Source organism: Leptonotus elevatus, chromosome 3 (genome assembly GCF_054856555.1).
Source record: "Leptonotus elevatus isolate MCC_2025b chromosome 3, RoL_Lele_1.0, whole genome shotgun sequence".
Taxonomy (NCBI): Eukaryota; Metazoa; Chordata; class Actinopteri; order Syngnathiformes; family Syngnathidae; genus Leptonotus; species Leptonotus elevatus.
Genome location: NC_141241.1, coordinates 14,992,563 through 15,014,714, shown reverse-complemented (window position 1 = coordinate 15,014,714; position 22,152 = coordinate 14,992,563). Strand labels below are relative to the sequence as shown.

At 44.3% G+C, this 22,152-nt stretch overlaps 1 protein-coding gene across 1 annotated transcript in view; it reads right to left on the bottom strand.

Annotated features, from left to right (window-relative positions):
* gse1b (Gse1 coiled-coil protein b) overlaps nt 1–22,152 on the bottom strand; it is a 183,392-nt gene that overhangs the window by 12,478 nt on the left and 148,762 nt on the right. The window contains exons 3-6 of the mRNA XM_086071139.1: nt 15,384–15,581; nt 4,880–5,088; nt 1,193–1,356; nt 878–1,078 (exon numbers count right to left, since the gene is read on the bottom strand). Coding sequence (XP_085927265.1) covers nt 878–1,078; nt 1,193–1,356; nt 4,880–5,088; nt 15,384–15,581 — 772 coding nt within the window. The remainder of the gene's footprint in view (nt 1–877; nt 1,079–1,192; nt 1,357–4,879; nt 5,089–15,383; nt 15,582–22,152) is intronic.

Sequence of the window (22,152 nt, the reverse complement as noted above, 5' to 3'; positions counted from 1 at the left end):
TGACATCCACAGCTCATCCCCTCATTAAACCCATTACAGTACAGCATGTGATGGCTGCTGCACTTCTCTGATGTTGCAAGGCTGACAGGAGGAAGGAGGGGGCAGTTTATGTGAAGGCCTGAAGCAAGGAGGGCCCTTCAACATACACACGCTGCTACCACAGTCATACATAATGTAGCGTCAAAATGGTCCCATTTGGGAAAATAAATTCTGCTGCTGGTATTTTACGAGTGACCACAACTGCTCTTGGAAAGATCTACACTACGCTAGAACTTGGAAGAAATCCAGATCCATGAAAGGAATATATGAATTTGGTATTGTTTATTTTTCTATACTACAATGCTTTCCTACTTAAGTTAGCAACAAGATTTACTATATTAGATGCACCTCTCAGTATTATCCAGTGGAGCTGTACATGAATGCAAACTACAACCACAATAATTAAAATCTGATAGTGTTTATACAATTGCCAAGTTTTTATTAAATAAGCTCAACAGAAACCTGATGAAGTGGCTGGTGAGTAGATTGTTCTTTTTTTGGTGTATTTATGTGTAATTCAGAAAAGTTGTTGACCGCTAATTATAATACTAGTACAGTGGTACCTTGACTTACAAGTGATCTGACTAATAATACTAGCAGGCATTCATTTTAATGAGAAAGATCATTTGAGATCGAGAGTGTTTTGATTATTCCGCATGGTCACGGAAAGAATTGAACTCAACTTTACATGTCTTGGCTGAATTCAGAGCTGAACAAGTTAGAAAGACAGCAGAGCTCTCTCAAGGTTTACTTGTCAATAGTCCTCTTCCGTCAAAATATTTTACTCTAAAGGCAGAAAATGATCAAGCCACCAAAACATTTGTACGAAGAGACTCACCTGTACGGGGTGAAGGAGGGGTGGGGCAGGTAGCTGGGATGGTAGTATGCAGCGGCGGCAGCAGCAGTGGCGGGGTCCAGGCCCAATGGCAATGAGGGCATGCGGAGGGCATCCTCAGTTGTGGCATAGGGCCGAAAACCACGGAGGTACTCTTCTGGTACAGGACCAGGCGGCACGGCATTAGGCAACTGTCTGGGAAGGCTGATCATATGATGAAAAGGAGAGTAACAGTTTAAAGTCATTGTATTAACACAAATAACATGTTGCTTGAACATCTTATTCCAAAGTTTCAAACATATTCAGGGAGGTACACACTTGAGTGGCTGGAAACGTGAATCCTGCATCACAGCGCCAGGGGGGAGACCGAAGGCATAAGGGTTTCCCAGGAGGTGGGCAGGGACTGAGGGGCCCTTTTCCTGGGGGAGGGTCCCCTCCGCACCCAGCCGTTCCCTGCTGGCCCCACGAGACCCAGAATCAGCCTGGGGGGGGAGATGCAACGAGAGTCTTATTCATTGTTTGAGCAGACATGTGACCGACACGCTTGTCAGTGTTGATGGAGCCCATCCTGTGAGGGAGAAAGAGAACTGCTTATGATTCTGAATTCTCTCTCACAGTCTCTCCTTACACCTCAATCATATGCAGCATTTTCTTACAAAAAAAAAAAAACCTTCACCGTTTCTCTGATGATATATGCTGTTGAATGTAAGCAAGAAAGAATGTGGTAATGTACAGCACCAACACATGAGCAACAACTTCCTGGATAGTGTGTGTACAGCCTTCACCCAAAAACATCGATAGGGAAGGCAACACCCAAAGAGAAACATCCCGCTGCTTGTGTTTCTTGTCAATCCTACATCTCTCATGCTTGGACTCACTTATCCAATTCCACAACACACACATGCAAGCACACACATTACACACACAGACAGACAGGCACCCACATGCACCCCCCCCCCCCACACACACACACTCGCACCATTTCAGAGCTACAAAGACACCCTGCTGTGGGAGTGGGAGTGCGTTTTCTGAAAGCTTTGCTTTCTCATTGGCAACAAATGCATTCGCTGAACAGAGAATCTTGCAACCTTTGTAAGACGTACAAGGAAACGGGAGGGATAGTGAGTAGAGGAGGAACAGCTCACTCTCACAAAATGAGACTTGAACATGGGGGGAGGGGGGGGTGTGTGTAATGAAGGCGGGAGAGGAGAAGATAGTTCTTGCCCCCACTAAATTAACCTCTGGTCCGAGCAGGATTAGAGGGAAACCTTGCAACAGCTCTAGCCTAACTGTCACTGATAAAACAAATCCCATTTAGTGAGGAATTACCCTCTGCATTGTGTTCCCGTAACCGGTGACCCAAGCGGACACTGATGTGCACTGACGGCCATATTATCACTTCCTGTCAACTAAAGATGACATCACAGTTACTCGGGGTGCAGGTGACGACCAATCACGGCTCACCAGTTTTCTGAAGCTAAGCCGTGATCGGTCATTACCTGAGCCCTGAGTAACTGTGATGTCATTTTCAGTCGACAGCGAGTGACAAAATGGCCGCTCACTAACATGGATAAACACAGGTGTATTTTGCTGCTTAACTCCTATTTCAACAAACACAATATTAAACAAAAATGCAGTGTTTAGACGAGTGGGGCACGCACCACATATTGTAAAGAAAATTGGTGGATTGACTTCCCCTTTAATGCTTAAAGCAGGAAGTACATATTCATTTGAGGTGATTCTGCGTGCCACATAGCTTGACTGCAATATTGAACAGTACATACATTTGTCAGCAGAGAAACTTCAGTTCTATAAAACACATTTCAAGTTGTATAATTTTATGATGAATTTAGACCTTTGGTTAATTTAAATGAAAACTGTGTCCACCAATATTCTGCATTGTACACCAAGTCTGGTGTGTGACAGGGTTTTCATAACGACGGCGGTGACTCAGTAACTGTTGGTTGGTGCAATGCCCAGATGATGATTACCACCAGAATCAACTGTTCCTTTCCACTCAATTTCACAGAAATCCCATCATAAGAGGATGCAACAAAAGCACTGACGGCATTGCTGCAGCTATTCTGCGATTGCCTTACCACTGTCACTGCACATCCTTGTCATGTTTCATCCAAACAACAAAAGCAGAAATACAAAATTATAAATGCAAAGCAGGGCTAACCAGCTCTATGAAAATTATTTTTGTTTGCGTAAGCAACATTGTGTATAAACAAAGGTATGAGCAGCTGGTACCCGAGAGACAAGTTAGATTCCCCATTAGAAAGAGACCTTCATTCACCCGGGCACGAGTACACCTAAGCAGACACTTTGACCACTGACTTCTCTTTAAAAGCAGCTTGTCACGCATCCACGCACCCGTGAAAGTGTGCAGTCTTGAAGACACCATCCATTTACAGCCATCTTCTTCGGAGCCAGCCAGGCCCATAACCTTCAGTGGCTGCGAAACCCTACACGTTGTAGAGTGCTCATTTACGCCTCTCAGATGGTGCCCTGACTCTAAATTGCCAATTAAAAAGCAATTACTGGCCGCAGCGGGAGTAGGATCCTGCAGTCATTAAAGCAAAATGCCAACGCACCAAACCCTCCTATCACTGCTTTGGCCATTACTCCCCCCATGAAAGACTGCCTCATCTAAGGGACGCTAAATAGAAAGCAGGGCTCATAACACAGCAACAAACAAGCTTTCATTACAGACTGCAAAGGGGTTTACAGATAACACCATAGCCTCCATGCTAAGCATTCTCTTTGAATTGAGTGACCTCCATGGCCTTGTGGCTCTTTGTGCTCTCTCAAGTGGCGTCACAGCCAGATAGGGCTATAACTCTATCTTTTGCATCCCACAGCTTCTCTGTCAACATCAATAGCCTTGGCATCTTCATTTTTCTGCTCCACAAAGCTGCTGGAGAACACACAAACCTGGTGACATGACCTTTTCAATTCGAGCTTGACCTTTTTCATACACAGGCACATAAACACGTAAGCTAACAAACAGCGTTATTTCCATGAGGTAAGGGTGTTTTCCATTTAACTGGCTGAAATGGTGACACACTTGAATGGCAATACACAAGCCCTTCCTTCCAATCGCTTAATGACCCTTGAACCCTGCTTGCTAAAATGAGTGAAGGTCATTGGGGGGGAGCTGAGCAAGGTGTCCAGGCGTGAGGACAATGGCCTGAATGCACTTGCATATTTCAAGATGCGTGACCTCCTCACTGGCTGTTTGCCATACCCTCTACCCTTCCTCTCTCTCTCTCTCTCTCTCTCTCTCTATCCCTTCAGATCTATCAAACAAAGTGTCCTGGCCAGTTTGTGCGTGGTGCCAGGCAAGTGCTGTCCATAACCGTGTGCTTGGCCTCCACCATTAGCCCTGAGCTGAGATAAGAAGGCTTAAAGCAAGGCCATAATCCATAATCCACTCCTTATCAAAGCAAGCAGCTCTCCCTCCCTGCCTCTTTCAAATGCCCCACTCTATAACAGCAACGGTGTGTCAGGACTCATGAGGTGGAGGATGCACTTGACTGCGTGGGCGAGCAAGGTGGGACTAAAAGTGTAGCCGGAGGAGGATGAGGAGCCAAAGGGCTGGGGACTTCACAGGAACATGGGCAAGAGGGTTAAGTAGGGAGGCTGTCACCTTGATGCCCCGGGGACAGCTGGCATTGTTTTACATCATAGAGCCAAAAGTGGGTGGGAACGGTGGGCAGTGGTGGCATGATAACTCCGCCAGATACTCTTTGCCCCATTAGCTATGTCGAATGTACAAATGTCAAGTATGTGCCACCATAGTCTTGATTAACAGGTCAGCAGAAAAAAAAAATCCATTAATCCCTCATGAGCCTGTCTGCGTGCACGCTTGTGCTAACTGGAAAGCTGAAGAATAAACACTCCATCGCAGCTTAGACGACACACAAGGAAATAGAAGGCCTAAAAATAGAATAGCTTTCGCAAAAGGTTCTTTTTTTTCCTCCTTTTTTTTTTTTTTTTTACCTGGCGTCCCTCGCTCCTCCAGAGGCCGTTGCTAGTCTTGGTTGGAGCAATGGTGACGACGGGTGGAGTGTTTGGCACGCTGTGGCCTGCTGGGGGTACCAGGACAGGCCCTGGACCGAGAGGACCCCTCTTGGGCGTACTGACTGGAGAGCTGTGGTTGGTGGCTGGCGACGACACTGGGGAGGATTCACTGCTGATGGAGGAGGCAGCTGGGGAATGACAGGGAAGAGAAATTAAGAACGATAATATCCTGCTTTACTCTGATTAGTAATTTAATATTAGACTTTCCCCCTATCTGAGCAGCTGGATCGGGATGTAATGTCTTAATTTGCCCAATCGATCACTGATGTTATTGATCGGCTCGGTGAAATAAGACATTACAGCAAACGCAACCTTGTTCACGTGTTGCCATTGTGTATTGTGCAAGCAAGAAAGCGAATCTATTTTAGTGTTGCCGCGTGTCGTGTGAATAGAAAAACTTTGTGCTGAGAGGCGAAGTTCCACCTCCGTGCTCTTGCCCATCCGATCACAAAGTAATAGCATTTATAATTGGCATGATAACAATTCCGAAAACCCTTTTATTTATGTAAAAAAAAGAAAGAAGAAGAACTAGCTACAGTATGTGTGGTATTTATTAAATTTTAACATCTCTTTAAGAACACGAACAATCAAAGTCACCATAATCACGTCAAAATAGCTTTCATGACAAGGTGGAAGTTTCATGGAACTTCCGGCCATGCACATTCAGCCAATCACTGATGCAACCAGCATGCAGGCTTTTGTTTGAACTAACAGGGAAATACAGAAAATGCGCTAAACGAGGATATGAGATATACTGCGGACGTGACTTGAGCTATTCCTGCGACACAATTGGATATAATGTCAACACAGTTTGCGTAGATAGGTATGGATCTGTGCCGGAGTCAAATGAATTGAGAATGTGCTTACTACGTCATACACATGACACATACACGCGGCGTCCTGTGCGGGTAAAAAGTCAACAAACAATGTAAGACAAAATAATCATTGTGGTCTGTGGGCACTGGGACTTGTACACACAGCCAGCTTCCAATATGAGCCAAAAAGGAGCAGGTAGCACAGAATGTGGAGCGAGGAAGTTGGCATAGGTGCTAAGTAAGTACCTTTACAGCAGCCTGTTGAACCAAGATAGCAATAGCATTTAGCGTTAGCCAAAGTTTTAGCAAAACCCCCAGCCACTTGATTAACTCGCGATGTTTTCCCATTAATGTAAAAAAAAAGGAGATGTTGCAAACATTACATTATATTGAATGTTTATCACCATTTTTTTTTAAAGAATAAGTTTTCATTTGAATTTTTTCCATGCATTTCAAATGGTGAAAATTATTTTTGATATTCATAAGTCTGGCCAGTCCCTATCCCCAGCAATTGGTGTCGGTCAACTGTAAAGTAAATATAAAAGTTATTTAAATAGATATATTGCTCCATCTTCTGATCGAACCGTTGATCGGTTATTAGTTTTGACCAAGTTGCTGATCACTGATCTGTCCCAAAATCCTGATTGTCCAAAGCCTATTTAATATATAACAATAATGCAATCTTGCAGCCAATTATAGATAGTACAAAGGGGCACGATAAATGAATGCAACCAATTCGGATTGTTAAAGACTCCATATTCAGAGCTCATGTACAGTTTGATTCATCTACAGTTCTTAGCAACATGCGTAGGTTGTGTAGTTAAGGAAAGCCATTAATCATGGATTATCCAAACTGCAGCGAGGGTACAATTAATTCAGGCTCGACTCATTTGTTGATTGAAGCCGTGTAAAAAAATAAATAAAAAATCATATTAGGAAGTCTATGTAGTGGTTCTATGAAGGGGTTTAGTTTGCTTTGTTGTTATTCCAGCATTAACATCTAATGTTTTTAATTTCCAAGGAATTGTAATTTCTTGGAGGAAAGATGTAGATCAAGATATCACTATGGAAAAAAAACAAGACTTTTTCAGAATTGTCTTTTAGAACATAAAATTCCCTCTGTCGTCATTGATTTTCCTGATTTATAGATCTAGACAATTTGTTCAAATGCTCATTCCTCACTAAAGACGAACAGGGGATTGTAGAAATACAATAGCCACAGATAACACACTTAAAAGGCCAGATGTATGGCCCTAGGCCACTATTATAACGTGAGTAGGATGAGCAGCCATGTGAGAGAGTCAGAGACGACGTATACATACCGGCAATATTCGGGTTATGGTCAGAATTCGGGTTTCTGGAACAATCGGAATAACACGTTTACATGCGCATACCCCCGTATACATGGCGTTTGGAATAACCCGATGTAAGGGGGTGAAAGACGGACACCATCATGGTAGAAATAGACGTCATTTCCGCTTCTAACTTTGAACGGTCAATAAAATACATTATATTCATGCCACTCACCACGCTAAATAAAGTAGTTGGTTTCCTACTCGCTCCAGAAGTGTGGTTCTTGTCTGAACATGCCAGAAGCACGGACTTACTCGTTTGGATAAAGCGATACTGTGTGTGTGTGTGTCATCTAATGTTCCTACACGGATGTGCACGGACACTGCAAACTGGAGATTAACATTGTTTAAGTGATGTTGCGTCTGTCTCACATGAGTAGTTAACGTGTCACAAACTGTGGCATTTTCGCCATAGAGGCACAATATAACGTGAAAACGCCGCGGAGAAATCGATGTATTTAAGCGAGGCCCGTGTAGGACTGCGCCGCGCATACAAGTTCTTACTACAAAGACCAAGATTCCTTCCGAGTGCAAATAAGCGAAGGTTGTGAGCATGCGCACAACGAAAAGCAATGCCCCGTTGATTCAAGGTATTCCGATTCCGTTTATATGAACCAGTATTCCGGTTATGAAAGGGGTAACGCAAGGGGCTTATTCGGGTTATTAGAAACCCGAATATGCCCTTATTCGGGTTATTGCGCGTGTTTACATGGCCTTTCAAAACCCGAATATTGGCAATATTCGGGTTTCTAAAAACCCGAATAAGCCCCTTGCGTGCCTGCATGTAAACGTAGTCAAAGTCGCAACACACCACGTAAAAGGTCGCTCGAGAGTGAAACAGTCAAACTGAATGTACATAGTTGCACATACCGGTAGATTTGCAATTCCGCTGCATGCGCGCACAGCAGGTGGCAAAAAAAATGGCCCAATGAGCTCCTCTGCTGCGCTGAGGCTTGTGTCACATTAACAAAACCCTCCAGGGACTGCCTGTAGCAGAGGGTCACAGTCTGGTCACATGCCTCGCTTTGCTCACTTCTCACTTTCTCTCTTTGTAGTAAATGATATGCTCACATTTACGCAGCACTGCAGTTTCAGTATCAATACCACACATATTTACTGTATCTGCCTGTATGCCGATAGCTATGATTCCTCACAAGGGTGCCTGATATCCTGATCCTTTCTTCCAAAATCTCGTCCAGCGGGTTTCCTTGGCTCATCAAAAACGCAGCTTTATGAAGTCAAACTGGGTCACAGCCACCTCAACGGGACACACACTTCAACGTGCGAGCGAGAACAGGAGACAAAAGAGCATCATCAAGTAGGTAGGTTGGAGCGTCTACAATCTCGCAAGCAGCCGCACAAAAGAAAGCAGTTGAAACCGCAGGCCAGTCTCAGGTCTACTTCCTCCCCACCAGAACAAAAACCACAGGTCTCTTCCATATCACCGTTTCTTCCTAGCAACAGTTACCGTGGTAACTGAGCAGACAACATCCTCTCATTGTGGGTGCGGTCAGGGCATTGACAGATTTTAAACATATCATTCTGACTAATACCACAGAATAATGGAAGGAATCGATAGTGGCAGCAAGACTACGATCCTGAAAACTGAAAATCTATAGTAGAAAGAGCGGCGGGGTTGGGGTGTGCAGTTAGCAAGCACTGTGAGGTGAGACATGAAAATGAAAAATGAGATAGGTGGTGACTGCGGGTTAAAAAAATAAAGTGAGAGTGCAAAAGAGGTGTGAGCTGAGACAAGAGGTGGAGCAGAAAGGAAAACAGTGGGAGTATTGGTGGTGGTGGGGATGTTGGGGAGCATATCTTGTCCACACAAAGGCAATTAGTAGCTTAATTCTCCCCTCTCACCTCAGAGAGCCATTACTTTCCCCTGCAAGACTCGGCCAATCAATAGCTGCCCACTCAGCCTGGGGAACGGAGGTACACTTAATACAGCTCTTGTGTCACTGACCACACACACATACACACTCACAATGCTTTACAAGGATGGGGGAACAAATGAAGCTGGAAGGAGAGAAGAGAGATGACAGGAGGGGAGCGGTGATCACAGTGATACTGTACTGCTAAGCAACAGACCTCCACTCCATTTATTTCATCCGCCCCTCTCCCCCAAAGCCCTCTTCTCATCTCTGTTTCCTCCTCCTTTTCGTGTTGAAAGCAGAAAAAGATTGGAGAGGAGGAAGAGCAACCTAAATAATTAAGTGAACAGGAAGAGAAGAAAAACAGGTGAGTGGGAAAAAGAGAGCTATATAACAACAAAAATATCAAACCTTGCCACAATTCCTTTCACGATGACAAGATATCCAATAACCTTTCTTAACACCTCACCTCACTTTCCATTTAAAGAATAAAGACCACCACATCACTATCAATTATTCTTAAATATAAAAATCCTACTAGCCCTAACAGCAAACGTGGCGACCTGTAACAAGTTAAGGCCATGCCCAATCTACAGTACAATACTTATAGCTTCCTTCACTGCACTGCACGGTTCCTACCTTAATGTGCAAGAATCCAGACTGGCCGTGATTTATCAGTGCCATTCTGAAATGTGACGCTAAAACCTGCAACAACAATAAATCTTAAGATGAGGGACGGATAAAGATGCACATAATAATCTATCGTTAAGCAATCATGTCTTAAAGTGATTACAGGGAAAATGGAGTGCACTGCTTCGCTGCAACCAGTAGAGGTGCTGTTTATTTCTGACTAGTCAACTAATTTTGCGTCTAAACAAGAACAACAAATCAGCTACGCAAAGTTGAGCACATACACACAAACCTTGGCTATGGCACAACTCCAGCAACCTATAGGTACTTTATAGGGATGCACCAATCACAATTTTCTGGTCGATCACCGATTTCCGATCTTTTAAAAAGTCTGACCTGCCAATCCCGATTTTTGCCGATTTTGATTTTTTTCATAACAAGCAGAATAAATCCAATCTTATTTAATTGAAAAACATTGAACAATATCTGTGAAATAATACAAGCAGGTTGTTTTAACTGCAAAGTAAGTAGTTCTCTGAAATAAAAATGAAAAGCCTATTAGTCATCTCAGCAAAAGAGGACAGCGGCTGACATTTTCAGACCGCTGAGGCGGGAGATAAGATCGGTGGAAAAGATCGGTTTATATTTAAGGGATCGGCCGATCACCGATCCCCCAAAACTAAGGAAATCGGGGCCGATATATCAGCCGGCCGGCCGATCGATCGGTGCAACCCTAGTACTTTATTTAGTTTTATCTATTTGGAAAAACAACCCGATCTATATAATCAATATAAAAAATACATTTTAAAAAGAGCGGAACTGAGACAGAGAGGCCATAAGAAGTGATGAGAATGTGAGCCTGGAGAGCGAGGCTGCTTGATTTATGTGAAACTTCTTTCTGCATGATGTCCTCTATTACAAGTCTCCAATCCCAGCCTGCCTCTGCACTTGACCGCTCAAGCGGAGCCACACACGCGCGCTCATATTTACGGCAAACAACAGACCGAGCTGTTGTCATCGGCTGTATTTTGTCCCTTCATCCAATGACCTCATCTAATAAAAGCCACCCCTCCAAAAAAAAGAAAGAAAAAAAAAAGAAGCAAAAATACGGGTTAGGTCGGGGACGATGATGTATGCTGTGCCAAGGAGGGAAAAGATGGCAAATGAAAATGCAGAGGGAAAAGGGAAATTCTGTGTCTTCTGCTGACTGTACGAACTCGAGGTCTCAAAATTTGTGCGTTAAGAGTGCATTTTAGGTCCCTTTTATGCAACTTATATATTTTTTTAATGCTAATTAATACATGCACCTTATTTGGAAAGCCCTGTACTTGGGGAATTCTTGTCGCGACACAGCAGTCGCGTCCATTTAAGCATTGCCCTGTAGAAATCCACTGTACTGCACTGCAGCTAATATACACCATTTTTTAAGAGCAAAACACTAAAAGAGGAACCATTTAGACTGTGAAGCACCACCACCACCACCACCACCACCTCAACTCTGCTTTCTAGAGGGGAACGCACTTGGTTGCCGGTTAGCAGTTAGCACCGAGCAATGTAGCAACAGCTCTCAAAGCATGTGCACTCCCGGAACCCTTTGACTCCAAGTCACTTGTTCTTTAGACGTGAGACGTATTGTATTCAGCAATTCCAGAAGATAGTAACATTGTAACATTATCGGTGGTATTCTTGGTTCGTTTGTAGGAAAGGTGCGTCACTAATGATAATGCACATCCATATAAAACCAACAAAATAAAGGCATACATCACTGTACAAAGGAGTGAATATTAGACAATTTAACAATAATAAATATGAATATTTGTCATGACTGGGGTCTAGTTGTAATTTACAATGAATACAATGGGCAGGAGTCAACGAGTTACTTCATGTTATAATTAATTTTATTCTTAATTTGAAACAGCAATACCCAACGTGAAACGCTAATCCCACCAAGTGGCAGAAAAATGATCTCAATAGAAATCAATGACTCAATGTTTTTACACTCATTTGAACTTGTATATCATATCTTTTTAACTTCAAATAACTTAAAATGACTTTATCAATGAACTAAAACATACAATCATATTTGTATTCGGTAAACACATTTGTCCACTTATGTTATTTAATGAGCATTAAAAACATGAAAATATTTATTTAATTTAACATTTAGAACACATAAAATGTGAGATTTATGTGTGATTAATGGCGAGTAGTGACTATGGAAAAATCATGCAATTAATCATGATGAACAAACTTTAATCGACTGACAGCCCTAGTACAAACTGTTCATTTCCCCCTCGCAGCAACTGATGAGGGTCACGCAAGAAATCCGGTTATGTTATATGGAGGAGGGTGGGTGGTGGTGTGGTGTCAAATGGGCTTGTTTGTGAGTGTGTCAGTGCCAGTCACAGCCTGGAGGCTTTTGCCTTGAAGATAAATGTGCAGCACAGCCAGTCAGTACAGGCTCCAGGCAGTTTCCAGATGGAGAGGTCACACTGCCTCACTGTCCCAGCATGCTCCTCGAAACAAGGAGAGCCTCCGGACACATGCACACAAACGCATCTTACAGACACGTCTGTGTGACTAAGACCTCAGGTTTTCACAAATCTGCTAATTACTTTCAAATCTTTTTTGTCCTGCCAATGTACTACGCTATCGTGTGCACCTTTGTTCTCTGTCTGTAGTCACTCAATTTCCAGGCAGGGTCCAACAGTTGGTATGAAGCCAGTGATGAAATTCTGATGTGTCTACAAGCGAGTGAGAGGAAACAACTGCGAGGATTAAACCCAGATCTGCCTAATTAATCACATATCAGCAGGCTGGCTTTTTGAGGCAGCCTGTTATCAGCGCTTTGTGCATGTGTGTGTGTTGTGCCACTCTGAAGCTCATTATCCATCACCTCCCCTCTTCGACATAGCACTCAGTACACAAAACTATTCATTATACTTGCCACAGACAAGTGAACATTTGCATGTCTGGGTTCGCACGTGTGCATATAAACAGCGACGGTGCTCGGAGACTTAAATGAGTTCAGTAGCTGCCGGCGTTGATAGCAGCACTAAAACCGAGCTAATTCCTCCAGGCCATAGGACGGTGAGTCATGTACAGCACGCTGCACAACTCATCTAACCACGGCGTGAGAGATTGAGTCAAGGCAGCTCGTGAAAAGATGGCAGGCTGCAGCTTGCTTCCAAGGTTGCAAAGACAACTATTTGCATGCATGGAGGTGTTGGGGTGTGTTGCCTATAAATACAGGCTAAGAAGTCATAGACGTGGCTGGAGTTCCTTGGTTGACATGCCTCTACCCGCCACAGGGTCATGGCTCCGAACACAAGTGGAGTTGCCCCTGATCCCCCGACGGCTGACTCACATACACATCACATCCTGGACGAGCCAGAATGCACAGTCAGCAGGCCACAAAAATAGAAAACCAGCTTTTGGTGCTTTTAATAAAAACGGCACTTGGGATTTATCAGCAATTATCGGATGACCTTTTGTACAACAAGGACAAAGAACAGAATCCTATATGACTTGGAATTCACATATTCTCATCTGGCAGCAGGAAGGGAAAAATATTAAAAATCAAAACAGCGATAAGAAGAAAAAAGCTTTGGACCCCCCCAAAAAAAGACGGCAAGAATGGCTTCTGGAAAGGGATTTTTCTTTTGGAGAGAGACAGAAAGTAGAAAGTAATAGAGCGTGTATAGAGGGTTGAGGGCGTGAAGTGAGATGAAGGGGAGAAGGATCGCGAGGGAGGTGATGAGAGCCGAGTCCTCTTCTCTATCTGCACTTAATAAATCATTTGCAGGGGAGCAACGTGTCTGGGGACAGCCAGGATGCTGATTTAAGAGTCAGAGCAAGGGTAGACAACAGGGCTAGCTGGGGCTCTACAAAAGGCAGATATGAGCACACACAAGCATACTGTACATATACAGGCCTCTATAAACTCCAGATGGGAAACACGAATGTCACAAAGTGAGTTCTAGTTCTAGGGTTGGGACAAAATATTAATATTGCATTATAACTACAATCTTCCATGGTTTCACTACACTAGCATCAGATATCGAAACTGCGGCTATCCATAGTCCAAGAATGTGAATTTACATTTGACACACTTGATGACTTTGACTTGATGGGGATCTCTGTATACAGTATACACCTATATGTTCTTTCTGACGTATTTTTATTGAATACTTTTACTTATTTGATGAAGAACAAAGAGTCTCAACACGGTCAAGAACCAAGTCGAACGTCTTCTCTTGCTGACAACCTTGGAGATTCTGAGCTGTTGACTGAGTTTCCACTCTACAGTGACTACACACTGTAATACATCGTTGAGGATTACCCCAGTATTTGGATCATATCAACATTATGTTATTATTATCATTACCAAAGTATCACAATTATATACTATCATGAGTCAGTCTATGATGTGCAAGAGTGCAGGATTGTTCATCCTTTTTGATGGTCTGCTCTGATTGCCGTTCTAGTTACACTAATGCCGCGGTCAGACTACACATGTAGCCCAATTTGGACCAGATAGATGTGTTGCAGACAATCGTAGTGTGTTGTGGCCTTTTTTTGAGTTGTCTCGGCAAAAAAATAAATAAAGAACTTAATTTCCACATATTACAGCCATGGCCAACAAAACCATTTGGAATGTCCAGAAGATAAAATAAACCACGGGTGTAATAAATAACAACGTTTAATAGGTAGACTATGAAAAAACCCCAGTGGTTAGAGAAAGACAGTAATAAAAACTGCTACTTTAGCAACAACATTCAGAGCGCAAGAGTAAAGGTCATGAACATGAACAAAAGCTTAAGCACAGATACTATACTCGATGATGCAAACAGCTTATTAGCAAGAAGAATTGGAAACGCAGGCTGGAATCCGCCAAAGACTACAGAGATGAACCCAAGACTGGGTAGAATAAGATGAACCTTCACCAGGGATGAAAAGGAAAAAGCTTTGAGGGGAAAAAAGTATGTGCTTGTGATCCCCAACATACAAGCTCATCTGTCAAACTCATTGGCGGTAGTGTCATGGCTTGGACTTGCATGGCTTCTTCTAGGATGGGCTCACTCATCTTCATTGATAATCAGCATAATGGCAGCAGCAAAATTCACTTCTATTATATTTTATATGCCAATTTAGCCAAATAAAGATGTCTCCAATGTTCAGTATACCAACCCAAAATATACTGTAATAAACAACAAAGGAGTTCATCGTAGGCATGTGAAAGGTTTTAGACCGGCTGCGTCAATCCCCAGACACTGACCCTAGACAGTATGCACTTTCCCAAACCTAAACAATTGAAAGAAGCTGCAGTAAAAGCCAGGAAAACTATACAAGTAAATGCAAAACAGGCTTGAGTTATTGCAAGCAAATGATTTGGAATTAAATATGAAGTCTTCTCAACTTTAATCTATTTCAAGTATCTCGTGTTAATCTTTTGATGTTGAATCCAAATTATTTCATTCAACCCGCAAAAATAAAGGAATTGGTCTGCCTCACTGCTGTAAACACAAACATATTTGGACACATTAAGTGGCTGAGTGACATTGGCTCTTCTTCATCCCATTTTCTTAAGGGCCATCAACTAAGTCAATCCTTTCCCTGCAAATAGCAATATTGCATTCAATTGCACAAACAGCCCATGAACACTGTCAAACACAAACACAGCAAGCAACAACAAATCTGTCATGCAGATTGTGAAGGAGGCTTCGATTTAATGTTAGCATCACAACGTTACCTCGTGGTTCTTCTGCCTGTTTGGCCAGTTTTCGGAGGGCTGCAGCGAATCCAGAGTGAGCCGACTGTGCAGCGGGGCTTCCATTGGCTACGATGGAGCCGTTAAGAGGCGACGGGGTGAGAGGGCTGACCGTCGCCGTTGTACGGGTTGCCGTGGAGATCATTCCTAAGGATGGTGACTTTGGCTCATGGCTCATGCCTGCAAACAAACAGAATGGACGGAACAATTTTAATACCTGATTTTCCTTCTTCTCACATTGAAGGGGGGGGGGGGGACACATTAAGCTGTTCTCTTGCACAGTGACAGTGTGGTGCTGAGTTTCTGTGACAGCTGGAGCGGATGGGGATCGGTGGTGTGAGGGGCAGAGGGCCATTCATTGTATAGCTTGGGGTCAAAGGTTGGAGGTCACGAGGGCAGGTCGACCTTCCATAGCCAAGAACTAAAAGTCTGGCTGTATGTCTGCTTGAGGTCAAAGGTGAGACAATACACAACGTCGGAACAGCGTTTTCTCCGACACAGTCAAAGTGATTGTGTTACCTTGCGCGTTAACTGCATGTTATCACAGTTCACACGTTTATGAGACTTCCTCTGGCTGAGTTCTCGTGTAAGACATTTAGAGTGGAAGAAAGGGTTGGGGGTGGTTCCTTTCCTTCCTGTGTGTGTTTGTTGAAAGGTGACACCGCGTTGACAGCCCCTCAGTCAGTGGAATCCATAAATGCCAGAAGGGTGTGTGATAGCCTTACATGCTCCGACAACACACACATACACATGAAGGGCAATTCAGAGGACAATCTATATTCATACTAGTGTGCTCACAAAACTCGCGCAAAAATGACCCACTGACATGGATTTTTTTTTTTCAATAACTCAATGGTATAAATGGGATTTATATCAGAGTTTACTCTCGAGGCTGAGAGGGCTATAAATAGATTGCGTCCCCTCAGGAGCTGAGCAGCACGGCACCCTGCATGTGTCTGACACATAGTCAGCAGTGGATTCATACATATGAGAGAGTGAGAGAGTGCGAGAGTGAGTGAGTGAGTGAGTGAGTGAGTGAGTGAGTGAGTGAGTGAGTGAGTGAGTGAGTGAGAGAGAGAGAGAGAGAGAGAGGGTGAGAGAGAGAGAGAGACTAACATTTCCAACAGCTCACAGATAGTCCTGGCCGTAACCCCCCAGTTACCCGGTGCACTCCGTGTGAACCCGGTGCACAATTAATAATGGAGTCAACAATGACTACTGGCTGAACAATACAACACTGCGGCATCGGGAAAGTGGCAAACGAGCAAACACACAGACTGCCCTGTCCGGTAATACTACTTAGTAAAGCCCCTTTCTGGCAAAGAAATTCCATAAAGTCAGCTAAGAGTGTAAACGAAAGACACACTGAGCATTTAGTGTTCATAAATAGACGGCATAAAGACAGAAGGCTGTCAGAAGGGGGACCGCACACATCAAGCCACATGGTGAAAGGAGACAGACGAGCATAAAGCTTGACAAACAAACACAGAGCCACACATCCGGAGGTCTGGCCCCGGTTCCTGTCACCTCCACTCATCACAATCACCCCCTCCCAAACAGACAAACAGACTGTGTGGTTGTCGCTCCTTACTGCACAAAGGAGTGGAAGCGCCTGGATCCCCCATGTCTGCATCTTCACATTCAGCCCACACCAGCGCACACCGGCGGCCACTGAGAGGACGCACACCATCTTCCTGCTCGCCTCTTGCTTCCTCACGTCTATCTATCTCCTCTCGCCCGCCTGTCCGGCTGCTCTCCCTCCCCGCCTGCTTTCCTGTCTCGGGTGCTGCCTCTCACAAAGAGCGTTTGGAGCTTATCTAACAAAGCAACACACCACGCGCGCTGCCTATCTCTCCCCTCCGTGTTCTCGCTCGCTCCCTCTGAGTGAGAAAACAGAAATTCTTAGCCTAGCAGCTGCTGCGATGTCACATGACCTCAACCCCCCTGCCGCTGCCTCCCCACCCACCCACACATAAACCTCCCTCCTTCACACTCACCCTCCTCCACCCCTCGCAACCTATAATTCCTTAACCATTTGTAGATAACAGACCCAGGCATGCATGGCTTGCCAAGGCGAGCTGGGGGAGGGGGAGAGCAGAAGATGCTCAGCCGTTCGCCACGCCTGACCCCTTTGGCGTGTGCGCATGAGCTAAATGTGCGAGCATGTATTGAGTTGACGCAATTGGAAACACAAAGGTTTGGTAAATTCCCCTTCCCCTCCTTGAGACGGAAAGACATGTTGTGGCCTGTGCCGAGCCCTCGAGCGACGACCAAGCGTGGCGTTAGGAGCGTTGCCCACAATGAGCTAAGCTCAATTTACTTTATAGGCATACTTGGGTTTTCAGAGCTATTTTGACATTCGAGCTTCCCCACTCCTGACTGAGGATGCTGTATTTATGTTAGACCAGGGTGAGAGTAGTGTTGGATAAAAGCGCGGCTTCCGCTCTGTCTGTCCTGCTCTCACTGCACAGTGGGTCATTTTTTAGTGGCTTCCTGCTGCCACTTCTCCTCTTTCCTCAGAAGAGCGAGGGAGCAGGCAGGCCAGAGAGATGACAGCGGAAAGGGATTACCTTTGGGGCACAGCTACACGGTTGCGAGCACAGAGCCAAAGGCCACCTTTTGACAAAGCACAGTTCTGTTCTTCTGGCTGTATCTCCCCATCATCACACACCTCAGCCTGTTCTTATTATGAGGCAACCACCATCAGAGATCTGACCCAGATTGAGGCAGGTGACTCAGGTACTGTCACAAATGTATTATGAAAGCAAAACGATTTCAGTGTGACACAATGGACACAATTAGAGAGTACTGATACTGAGAGTTATAACATGTACAAAAGAGAGAAAAAAAATCTAACGAGAGATTTCTTTACCACAACAGTACATGAGAAAACGTGTCAGTACAAGAGGAGATTATGGTACTCGGACCCTGCTGACTAACACAACCATTGAGTCAGCCTCCCCAGGTCAGTCTTACAAGGCGATCTGCAGTTCTAAAAAATATCCAGCAGATGGCGTCATCACCCAGTTAATTGTTAAAGCAGCACAGGTCCAAGCCTGGCCTTTTAAATCCAATCACACGGAAGACAGGAGGGGAGAATCTGATTTAACAGATCACACTCTTTAGCATGAAACTCTCAGGAGATGTGAATGAACAATACGTTTTGGCAAAGGCACCATAGTGCAACAGTTGGCCACCCAGTTGTTAAGAGGAATCTGTTAGACACACCGAGCTTCCTTGTGCTGTTTCGCCCTCGGGGAAAATAAAACAAAATGTCTGAAAAACGGAATGTAGATTACAACAAACCACAAACACGCACACACACACGACCTGAACAGATTGACAGCTAAATGGCATACAGTAAACAGTACACACAGTTTTAACACCCCACAGAGTAAAGCTGATCACTAACCCCCATCACCAAACCAACACACAGTTCCAGTCCACCTTTTAGTGGTTTGAATTCGGATTACTCTCTCTCTCTTTCTCTCCATCGCTCTCACACACACACAAAATAAATCCTCTTGGCTCCTGTGTGCCCCGGCCAGTGGGGAGATAATGCAGTGGCAGCTTTGGCGAGTGGTTAATCTTTAACCAGGAAGGGATTTGCCTATCAGCTTGTTAAAACTAGCAGTGGCAGCCCATCGGACTGATCCATCTACCAGCTCATCTACGCCAAGTTGAACAAAACGAGGTTAGAAAACACTCGCCTATAACAACTGCAGAAGCATTGTTCACTTCAAGTGAAAGCAGATTTTTTTTTAACAAGCTTGGCATCCTCCTCATGCTGGCCACACAAATGTGGCTTGCACTTCACTGACATGCCACATTTGGCAAAGAAGTTAGCTCAGCACGTATTCAAATCGAACTCTCGTGCATTCAACAATTTTGCTGTTTGTTGACTTTTCCCACTGTACAGTACTAGCAGAACAAATACACTATGCGCACTGGACTGGTTATTCCAGAACCCTGCTTGAAGGGTTTGACTATTAACAAGAACGGTTCGTACAAGAAATTTGTCAACTTCTTGTTTATAGATGAGCTTTAACGACATGGGTGAAATGCTAAGAAGGCGCAAGTCACAAGTGACTTTTGATGTTTTCGTGTGACCATTTTGCATTTGGCAACATCAAGTATAAAAAAATTTGTTCAGATGATAGAATCTCATAACCGTTGCGAAAGGGCACCACACAGGCTTTGCTCTCCGGGGGGAAAAATACAACTTCTATTTGAGGGCCGGTTCATCTTCCTGTCATGGTGAAATTAGCCAGCGTTAAATAGCTCAGCCACTCACGGGAGGGATTTTGGAGTTAGTGTGATGAGAACATGTCATCCGCTATGGCTGACAGCCTTGTTAGCTGTGCTGAAAAGGCTGTCCGAGAGCACTTCTCACTATAAAAGCCAAGAAGACATATAAGTGATGTGGACAACCTCGACTACCAACAGGATGTACAAAGTGCGCTACTTCCTTCTGAATTACAGAGAGAGATTAAAGGGGGTAAAACTACAGTCAAGTCAACAAGTATTTGGACAATAACATTTTGTACTATTTCTATACACCACACTGGATTTGAAATAAAACAATCAACTATGTGCAATGTGATTTTAGCATCAACTTGTGTATTCAAATTTGGATTAAAAGCACAAATATTTTCATACCATTTTTTTCAGACCAATACCAGTATGAGTACTCAACCATTGAGTAGTCACTGATTATTACAAAGTATTACCAATACATTTGATACATAACCCCTCCCCCAAAAATCACATTCTCTATTCTTCTAATTTCGGACTTCTAGTTGCCGTTGTGAAGACCAATACCTTGAAAGAAGGCCAGGTATCAGCCTGATACCGATACCTACTCGCACACCCATCATTTTTAGGGGTCAAAAGTATTTTGGGCAAAGTGACATTAAATTTGATCCGTTCTCGGAATCCCATGCACATTCCAAATTCAGTTTCCTCTTGGAGTGCATTAGCAACACTTAACTTTCAAAGTGATTAAATGTAGGCGAAAATAATAGGGATAGACCAAATTTCTGGGAACTATTTATTTAAATTTGTATTTAACTTCATAAGATATTTTGCTGACCCTGGGAAATCTCTGCACCTTTTGTTTGTGTTTGAAATTTAAACAAAGATTAGTTTAACATTTCAGTTATTTAGAAATTTTGGAAATCTTTATTTACCATATAAAACTATAGGTAGCTATTTACATTTAACTTTTTACAGCATGTTGATGACCCTGGGAGCTCCCTGAACTAGGTTAGAATTTAAAAACAAAGATGTATAGTCTAAGATTGGGGGGGAAAAAACCTTCAACATTTTGCAAATGTGAAAAGTTTATTAAAGTATGCTTAAATACATTTTAACAAAGAGTTTGTATACTTTAAAAAAAGTTTTAAATGTTTTTACTTATAATTGATATTGGCTCTAAATATCAGTTATTGACCTCCGTGACTACTAATAATCATAATGTTATTGGCCCTGAAAACGAACATCGGTCTATCTCTCGTATACTCACTCACTCTACGGCACAGCAGGCTAAACCAGCTCAGGTGGTTCCAGGTTTGTTTGACTTCAAAGATGAGATGTCAGGGCAATCTACCCTTGAGTGTGAAAGAACGGATGCGTCCGTTTGTGTGTTTGCAAGCACGCACGCACCTGCAAGTGCATGTCTGTGCGCGTGCGCGCTACTTCATTTGCCTGGTGGCAAAGGCCAATAAATCATATCAAGGAAATCCTGCAACAGTAGCTTTGCGGCTGCCGAGCTGAAGCGCGAGGAGGAAGACAAAGAGTCAGGGTGAGAAACGAGGAAGGGAGGAGCGAAGAACCAGGAAGACCGCCAGCGAGCGAGCGAGCGTTGTCTGTGTGAGGGCTGTCATTATACAGCAGGCCTCCATTATGCCGCGACAGCGGAGAACAGAGGACATCTACCTCTGACCTCACTTTCTCACTGTCTTTAATACATGCACACACACAGACGATCTTACCCACATACACACACAGCACAAAAGCAATGCACAGGTTGCTTTAAGTGTGTGTTCTCATTATTCATCCCTCACCTCCAACTTCCCGTGCGCTCTTCTAGTCACGCTGCACACCAGCAGCAGCACCTCAACCTGCATGGCAGTAGCTTGCAACACATTTCAAAAGAGCAACCGGCACCGACCGCTTCCCTCTCGTCTCCTCGCTCTCCCTTTATTCGGAGAAACACACATCCACAAAGAGTGTGTGTCTTGAGGGGAAGCACGAGCTCGGATGATTTTCTCTCCTCCTCCCCGCATCCGACTCAGCCGCCCGACAGCGCCATTTCCTCTGTCTGTTAATTACATGCTGCCTGTGGTCGAGGTTGCTGTGTGTGTGTGTGTGCGTGCGCGTCATCTGAGGAGTGTGCGGCTGTGTTCTCGGAGACACCAGCGTGGGCGCGTGACAGCACAGTCTGGTTACGCTTGACAACGGGTGCAAGCACACATATGCAGACTCGCGCACACACACACACACACAAAGTAGCACGCGCACATTAGGGCCTTCTGTCTTCTCTGGCTCACATGGTCCGTGCCCCAGGAGTCAAGCTGCTGTCTGTGTGGCTGTGCTCTCTCAGCAGCTCCTTGCTGAGGGGGACGCAGCCCCCGCTGCTAGCCTAATGAGGGGGCCAGCTTCAGCAGCAGCCCAGCTGTTTGGCTGAGAGAGGAGGCAGGGAGTCCACTCTTGACTCAACCGTCCTCGCCATCATGGTCTACACCGCCTT